This window comes from Diaphorina citri, unplaced genomic scaffold, assembly GCF_000475195.1.
Source record: "Diaphorina citri unplaced genomic scaffold, Diaci psyllid genome assembly version 1.1 scaffold49, whole genome shotgun sequence".
In the NCBI taxonomy this organism is placed as follows: Eukaryota; Metazoa; Arthropoda; class Insecta; order Hemiptera; family Psyllidae; genus Diaphorina; species Diaphorina citri.
In genome coordinates this window covers 165,489-174,356 of record NW_007377486.1, presented here as the reverse complement: position 1 = coordinate 174,356, position 8,868 = coordinate 165,489, and the positions used below count along the sequence as shown (strand labels likewise).

The 8,868-nt window shown below is 39.3% G+C and overlaps 1 protein-coding gene across 1 annotated transcript in view; it reads left to right on the top strand.

The window, feature by feature from the left end:
* LOC103515416 (mannosyl-oligosaccharide glucosidase) overlaps positions 1 to 8,620 on the top strand; it is a gene marked incomplete in the record, with an annotated part of 9,476 nt that extends 856 nt beyond the window's left edge. The window contains 8 exon segments of the mRNA XM_026827999.1: positions 540 to 702; positions 1,314 to 1,709; positions 1,972 to 2,223; positions 2,661 to 2,879; positions 3,038 to 3,308; positions 7,126 to 7,383; positions 7,878 to 8,032; positions 8,445 to 8,620. Of these exon segments, the coding sequence (XP_026683800.1) occupies positions 540 to 702; positions 1,314 to 1,709; positions 1,972 to 2,223; positions 2,661 to 2,879; positions 3,038 to 3,308; positions 7,126 to 7,383; positions 7,878 to 8,032; positions 8,445 to 8,617 (1,887 nt within the window).
* Between the last annotated feature and the right edge of the window lie 248 nt (positions 8,621 to 8,868).

Genomic DNA, 8,868 nt, shown 5'->3' with positions numbered 1-8,868 from the left:
CACATACATACATGCATCCACGATTTCAAAAATCACATTAGAAAAATGTCTGTCTGTATGTATGTGTGTATGTCTGTCTGTTACGCGCTAAATAGACCTTTGGTTGTCCTCTTTCACGCAAAAACGGCTCGACCAATTTTGATGAAATTTTTTGTGATTGTTAAGAAAAGTACTTGTTTTTTTTGTTTGTTGTTGTTAAGTTGTTAAGAAAACTACGGGTGACATAGGCTACTTAAAATTGTCACATTCCATCCTGAATCAAAATGGCGGCGGTTCAAAGTTATGCCTATTATGCTGCACTGTGGGACATGTCAGGGAGCACATAGCGCAACCATGTGTGTGTGTGTGTGTGTGTGTGTGTGTGTGTGTGTGTGTGTGATGGGTGGGTGTGGGTGTGGTGGATTCGTACAAAGGACGAGTCAACCACTAGTTTTAATATAAATAAAAAATACACAGTAACAGACAAGATAAGGACAAAATGTAAAGTTAAACCTTGAATTTATTTGACCTATTCAAATATTCTTCTTTATTTTATCTAGGAAAAACGTCTAGAAGGTGAGAAGCTCTCACTGATGTTATACACAGCAATAGAAGATCAAACTGATGGCTACATTGAACCCAAAGTCCTCAATTCTCTGGTTGGATTCTCTGGGGAGACTGCACAACTTGGAAACTTCACCATTAGAATTGCCAATTTGTCAGGTAATTATTGCTATTGTTAAATGTACCCTGTTTTCCCCTTATTCATTGTCAAGAGAAAAAATCAGGGTTCTAGGACCAAGAATTATTTTATTTTGTGGTTCTATATTGAACTGCTAACGGACGAAGTTGATACATATCAACTCACCATTAGAATTGCCAATTTGTCAGGTAATTATTGCTATTGTTAAATGTACCCTGTTTTCCCCTTATTCATTGTCAAGAGAAAAAAATCAGGGTTCTAGGACCAAGAATTATTTTATTTTGTGGTTCTATATTGAACTACTAACGGACGAAGTTGATACATATCAACTGGACCAAGAATTATTTTATTTTGTGGTTCTATATTGAACTGCTAACGGACGAAGTTGATACACATCAACTGGAACTCACATGAAAGTAGAAGCAAAAAAATTTCATGAAGTGAAGAAAAAAAGAATGGCCGTGTTGGAATGAATGTCGATCGACCATCGTGTGTACGCTACTTATCCTCTACCCTCGCCTAATGCCCGCTAATCACGCTCAGACCGCGGTCTCAACCTTTTTCCGCTACACACACGTTAAGACGGTCGTGAGTGGAACCTAGATAATCCCCTCTCTATTTTCTCCCTCAGGTACGATAGTAGATCACTCTTACCTAGCTACAGTAGCACCGGGTCTTAGCTCGCTACGATACACAATAGATCAATCTCTACGCGTGGTACGTGATCCTAACAGCAACCGACGTAAGATAGTTCTCCCCGGGGACTTGGCTTACAAGAGCAACTTGCCACCTAACTTTGTGGTTAGTAAGCTGGATGTGTCTGTACCATTCAGTATGGATTTGATCTACGAGTCTGCAAGCTATCAGGATCGTAAGCAAGCTCTGTCTGGAGATATGTACACGGGAGAGTTGAATACAAGACGCACACAGTTTGATAGGAAGTTTGAAGAGACGTTCAGACTGAAGGAGAAGAAGTTTTCTGATGAAGATGTGGAGTTGGCCAAGTCCATATTCAGTAACTTGATAGGTGAGTTGTACTTTGAACTAATTCATGAATTAATGAAAATAGATTGAATTGATTGAAAATGAAAATTGAATTGATAAATGAAAAAAACTGGACATCACTCTGTCAGCTGGCTAATGTATAACTTAGATATTTACCCAGCCAGATACTGGTCACGCACGGTGTTGTCTAACTCATTGGTCCGTCGCCGCCCCGCGCTCCATCGGGACCTAGTGCATTCAAAATTGTACAGTCACTGACTAACCTCACGTTTTTTTATTTCCAGGTGGTATCGGATATTTCTATGGTTCATCCCGTGTCAAGTCTGTACACACAGCTGAGCCTGTCCCCTATTGGAAAGCCCCCCTCTACTCTGCTGTACCATCCCGTAGCTTCTTTCCCAGGGGCTTCCTATGGGATGAAGGATTCCATGGTCTTCTCATATCAGCATGGGATTTAGATCTAGAGTTAGACATTATGAATCATTGGTTTGATTTGATGAACGTTGAAGCGTGGATACCGCGGGAACAAATACTAGGTAAGTGTGAGTGTGAGAGGGAGGTTGAACACTTATCCTTCGAGAATACTTGAAGATTGTTCGGAAATAGTTCTCAGCATGATCAGAGGCTATGAAATTCTTTGAAATTGTAGAATTGGTCTTAATTTTTATTATTTCCATTATTTAAGACGTTTAATAGAGGAAGCTTTAACTCCCAAGGTCTTATCGTCCCGAAGGCAAAGTGAGAGGAAAGCCAGCCGTTCCGAGAACGAACCTTATCCGTTCAGTATAAAATCCGCCCTGGGCAGGAATCGAACCCACGATATAGCGCTTACAAGGCAGACTTTCTACCCTCCAAGCTAACTAGGCTGGTGGGCATTAAAAAATTTTTGACCGAGGCCAACCACGATCAAAGATGTTAGCTAATATTATATTGACTCCATTATGTTTACATATTATGACTATTTATTCGACAGGAGTGGAAGCCTTAGCCAAGGTCCCTGAGGAATTTGTCACCCAGATCAACACCAATGCCAATCCACCCACCTTCTTCCTAACACTCAAGTTTATGTTGAAGAATCTATCAGAACGATTTTCAGAAGAAGAGGAACGTCTATCTAATCTGAAAAGATTATATCCACGCCTCACAGCATGGTTCAATTGGTTCAATACATCTCAAGTAGGCCCCGTACCTGGTAAGCAATAATAATAACAACTTTACTGTCTCGGTGGTGTAGTGGTCAAGGTACTTGCTTGGTAAACAGGAGGGCGCGGGTTCAGTCTAATACGAGGTATGGAGTATGGAATTTTATCCTCTTTTTTTTCCTTCTCTGATTGTGATTATTATTGTCAGGTTCATATAGATGGCGAGGACGGGATGCACATAGCAAAGAGTTGAATCCCAAGTCTCTCTCATCTGGTCTGGATGATTATCCCAGGGCTTCACATCCTACAGATGATGAGCGACATGTTGATCTCAGATGTTGGATTGGATTAGCGGCCGAGATTCTGGCGGAAATCAGTGAACTGCTGGGCAAGTCGGGCCGACAATACCGGGAGACAGCCGACTATTTGGCCGACAATCGGCTCCTTGATGAACTGCACTGGTCTCAGGAGAAACATAGGTAATGTACAGACAGGTCCGAAGCCATACTTCCAGTTAAACTTAAATCGGCTAGTCTTATGATGTGTTTGAAAAAAAATTAAAATTAATTTTTCATTTTTCTTTTGTAACAATGAAACAACTGATACATTGAACTCGTTGCCTGTGTCGTAGCATGCTCATCCTGTAGTAGGCATTCACTATAAGAGACTCTGAAAAGATTATATCCACGCCTCACAGCATGGTTCAATTGGTTCAATACATCTCAAGTAGGCCCCGTACCTGGTAAGCAATAATAATAACAACTTTACTGTCTCGGTGGTGTAGTGGTCAAGGTACTTGCTTGGTAAACAGGAGGGCGCGGGTTCAGTCTAATACGAGGTATGGAGTATGGAATTTTATCCTCGTTTATTTGAGAATTTTACCACAAGGCGCAATGCACACTAGTGATACGCGTTCATGAAACGTGTTTCATATGTCAATGCACAGTGAGTTTCATGAAACTCGGTTTTACCCGTTTTACCAGTGTGTACTGCTCTGTGTTAACCTTATGTACGGGTTTCATGAAACGCGTTTCACTAGTGTACATTCTACATTGTGCCTATGGGTTGGAAAAAAGGCCGAGAATTTTTTCTCTCCGAATGCTAACTCGAAATTCCTCAAAAAGAAAAGAACACCTCATCTGATTGTGATTATTATTGTCAGGTTCATATAGATGGATCACAATCAGAGAAGGAAAAAAAAAAATAATATTAATAAAAAAAAATAAAAAAAAAATCTATGCTTCCTTCGGCTGGGATGGAACCCGCGCCCCCCTGTTTACCAAGCAAGTACCTTGACCACTACACCACCGAGACAGTTGGTATTATTATTGCTTACCAGGTACGGGGCCTACTTGAGATGTATTGAACCAATTGAACCATGCTGTAATTATTATTATTATTATTTTTTTTTTTATTAATATTATTTTTTTTTCCTTCTGATTGTGATTATTATTGTCAGGTTCATATAGATGGCGAGGTCGGGATGCACATAGCAAAGAGTTGAATCCCAAGTCTCTCTCATCTGGTCTGGATGATTATCCCAGGGCTTCACATCCTACAGATGATGAGCGACATGTTGATCTCAGATGTTGGATTGGATTAGCGGCCGAGATTCTGGCGGAAATCAGTGAACTGCTGGGCAAGTCGGGCCGACAATACCGGGAGACAGCCGACTATTTGGCCGACAATCGGCTCCTTGATGAACTGCACTGGTCTCAGGAGAAACATAGGTAATGTACAGACAGGTCCGAAGCCATACTTCCAGTTAAACTTAAATCGGCTAGTCTTATGATGTGTTTGAAAAAATTAAAATTAATTTTTCATTTTTCTTTTGTAACAATGAAACAACTGATACATTGAGCTCGTGGCCTGTGTCGTAGCATGCTCATCCGGTAGTAGGCATTCGCTATAAGAGACCTGTGCCCTAAATCACCAAAGTATGGAAAAGTATTTACAAAGTACTCAGACAGGTCCGAAGCCATACTTCCAGTTAAACTTAAATCGGCTAGTCTTATGATGTGTTTGAAAAAATTAAAATTAATTTTTAATTTTTCTTTTGTAACAATGAAACAACTGATACATTGAACTCGTGGATTAAATGTCAACAATTTGACAAAACATGAAAATGAACATTGGTTTTTAACCTAAAACATAAAATATTCCCATGTGAAGTAGGCAAATTATTGGTCATGGGCATGGGCAACTACTGGACCAAACTGTCTTTTGATTCTTCTGAGTTCTATCCTGTGCATAATACATCCAGTTACCAACACAAAATATATATTTCTCAATGGATCAAATGAACTACCAAATACTTTATGTATATTTCTTTTCCCTTCCAACTTCAGGTATCCAATCAAGATATTTTCATTTTATTCCCCCATCCCGTAGCTTCTTTCCCAGGGGCTTCCTATGGGATGAAGGATTCCATGGTCTTCTCATATCAGCATGGGATTTAGATCTAGAGTTGGACATTATGAATCATTGGTTTGATTTGATGAACGTTGAAGCGTGGATACCGCGGGAACAAATACTAGGTAAGTGTGAGTGTGAGAGGGAGGTTGAACACTTATCCTTCGAGAATACTTGAAGATTGTTCGGAAATAGTTCTCAGCATGATCAGAGGCTACGAAATTCTTTGAAATTGTAGAATTGGTCTTAATTTTTATTATTTCCATTATTTAAGACGTTTAATAGAGGAAGCTTTAATTCCCAAGGTCTTATCGTCCCGAAGGCAAAGTGAGAGGAAAGCCAGCCGTTCCAGAACGAACCTTATCCGTTCAGTATAAAATCCTCCCTGGGCAGGAATCGAACCCACGATATAGCGCTTACAAGGCAGACTTTCTACCCTCCAAGCTAACTAGGCTGGTGGGCATTAAAATTAGTTTTGCACTTGTAAATTAAATTAGTCTACTGTTTTCTTTTCTGTAACTCTGTTTTGATTTTTATTTTCTTGTCCTCTTAGTCTGGCAGAGGGACTATTATAAACAGAGAGTAGATCAGCGTCTAGCTAGGGGACTATAAACAGGGAGTAGACTAGTCCAAAACAGAGAGTAGATCAGCGTCTAGCTAGGGGACTATAAACAGGGAGTAGACTAGTCCAAATTTTCCTCACGCTATATCAATAGCGAAAGAGTGCAAAGGGCATCCCACTCGGAAAATTTTGTTTTAGCCAAAACCAGTTGGCCTCAAAGCGATCACTCTAAAGCTGATTGAGAGGCCAACGACAAACGCCGACCCCATCTGAACATGGGAAAAGGCGAAGAAGAAGAAGAAGAAAGGCATCCCACTCGGAAAATTTTGTTTTAGCCAAAACCAGTTGGCCTCAAAGCGATCACTCTAAAGCTGATTGAGAGGCCAACGACAAAAGCCGACCCCATCTGAACATGGGAAAAGGCGAAGAAGAAGAAGAAGAAAAGAAGAAGAAGAAGAAGAAGAAGAAGAAGAAGAAGAAGAAGAAGACTTAGTGTCCCCCCGACCTTGATCATACCTAGATAAATATAACAATACTATTTTACGAAGATGTATGAGTAAAATATTACCTACATGTAGGTAGTTTGTTATATTGTTTTTTACATTTTCATGTAGGATACCTCTTCTTGTATATATAAACTATAAACTACACCTACTCGTTAAACCACTCTAGAATTAAGGAAGAACTTTTTATATATTTAAAATCAACTGTCATTTTCTTTGTATGCAATGTATTGTACTGTTCGTAGAGATTTCAACATTATACACATTTCAATCTGAAATGAAATTCTCTTTGTATAAAACACATGACTCGCTCACTCAAGTTTATGTTGAAGAATCTATCAGAACGATTTTCAGAAGAAGAGGAACGTCTATCTAATCTGAAAAGATTATATCCACGGCTCACAGCATGGTTCAATTGGTTCAACTCTATAGCAAACGTTTGAGTTTCTTGCTTGATTTGAATTGACAAAAAATAAATAAGGCTACATAAAAATCGCACTATGATACAGACAGCCGACTATTTGGCCGACAATCGGCTCCTTGATGAACTGCACTGGTCTCAGGAGAAACATAGGTAATGTACAGACAGGTCCGAGGCCATACTTCCAGTTGAACTTAAATCGGCTAGTCTTATGATGTGTTTGAAAAAATTAAAATTAATTTTTCATTTTTCTTTTGTAGCAATGAAACAACTGATACATTGAACTCGTGACCTGTGTCGTAGCATGCTCATCCGGTAGTAGGCATTCGCTATAAGAGACCTGTTTGTTTGTTTTTACTCTCTCATGTAATAAATATTAATCTCCCCCTCTCCTACAGATACGCGGACTATGGTCTTCACACAGACAAGGTGTCCTTGGTTCGACCCCCGGTGAGTCCTGGAGATAATTCTAATCAATATAGGAAGAAGATACGCAAGGTGAAAGCAGAACCAAAGTATCAATATGTGGATAGCTTTGGATTTATCTCTCTGTTTCCATTCATCACTCAGATTATAGAACCAAGCAGTACCAAGCTAGAACAAGTGTTGTTGGATTTGAAGAAGCCGGAACTGCTATGGACACCGTATGGATTGAGGTATGAGTTTACTACCCTTCCTTTCAGTAGGTATTAAGTACTTCTATCACATGAAATCCACTCACTTTGGTGTGATACTTTTTCTTGAATTTGCTTTTTAGGTCCTAATTGTCCGTTCTATTCACTGTTACTTTGTCCACAAGCTAGAACAAGTGTTGTTGGATTTGAAGAAGCCGGAACTGCTATGGACACCGTATGGATTGAGGTAAGAGTTTACTTACCCTTCCTTTCAGTAGGTATTAAGTACTTCTATCACATGAAATCCACTCACTTTGGTGCGATAGTTTTTCTTGAATTTGCTATTTAGATCTTAATTATTGTCCGTTCTATTCACTGTTACTTTGTCCACATATAGCCACTGCTAATTGTCCGTTCTATTCACTGTTACTTTGTCTACATATAGCCACTGCCATTTAATTTATTTTTTCCAAACAATTTGTTGGTTTATTCCTTTCTATTACTATTATTTAACATTTTTCTTGTGTTTATTGCAGATCCCTAGCGAAGAACTCTCCGTTCTACAACCAATACAACACAGAGGATGACCCTCCCTACTGGCGAGGTCCGATCTGGGTGAACATCAACTATCTAGTCGTGCGATCTCTCAAGTATTATTCCGATCTAGGCGGTCCCTATTCGGATCTAGCAGGTGAAATCTGATCAGGCCCAATATCTAATGAGAAAATTAATTTTATGAATATGATCCATTTATGGGTTGAACATTTCTGCTAATCTATATAAATAGAATTGTAGATTTGTCTGTACGTTGCTTAGAATCGTGAAATTTTTAGTTATTCTCACTCCTTGTGCATCCACAATTCCAAAAATCACATTCAAAAAATTTCTGTCTGTCTGTGTGTATGTCTGTCTGTCACACTAAATAGACCTTTGGTTGTCCTCTTTCACGCAAAAACGGCTCGACCAATTGTGATGAAATTTTTTGTGGTTGTTAAGAAAAGTACTACGGGTGACATAGGCTACTTAAAATTGTCACATTCCATCCTGAATCAAAAGAGCGGTGGTTCAAAGTTATGCCTATTATGCTGCACTGTGGGACACAGGTGAAATATATCGGGAGCTAAGGGGGAATCTAATACGTAACATTCTGTCTGAATACAAGCGGTCTGGTTATATTTGGGAGCAATATAACGATGAGACAGGTAAGGGACAGAGGGCACATCCATTCACTGGATGGTCCTCGCTAGTTGTACTCCTCATGGCGGAGATCTATTGAGTCGCTCTTTTTAAAAAAACTTTTTTCCACTTGCTCTCTCCCTCTCTCAAATCTCTTTCTCTCTCTGATTTTCTCTTCTGGTGTTTGTAGAGAAGTTTGTGACTTGTTCACTCTGTGACTTTTTGACACGAAATTCCTCGGTTTAATTTTTTACTTTTCATTGCCATAAGAACTTTTATTTTTTTCCTTTTTCTTTTTATTATAACTTAAATGTTTTAAATCCTTTTTTCCCCTCCTGGGAGATGAGTGAT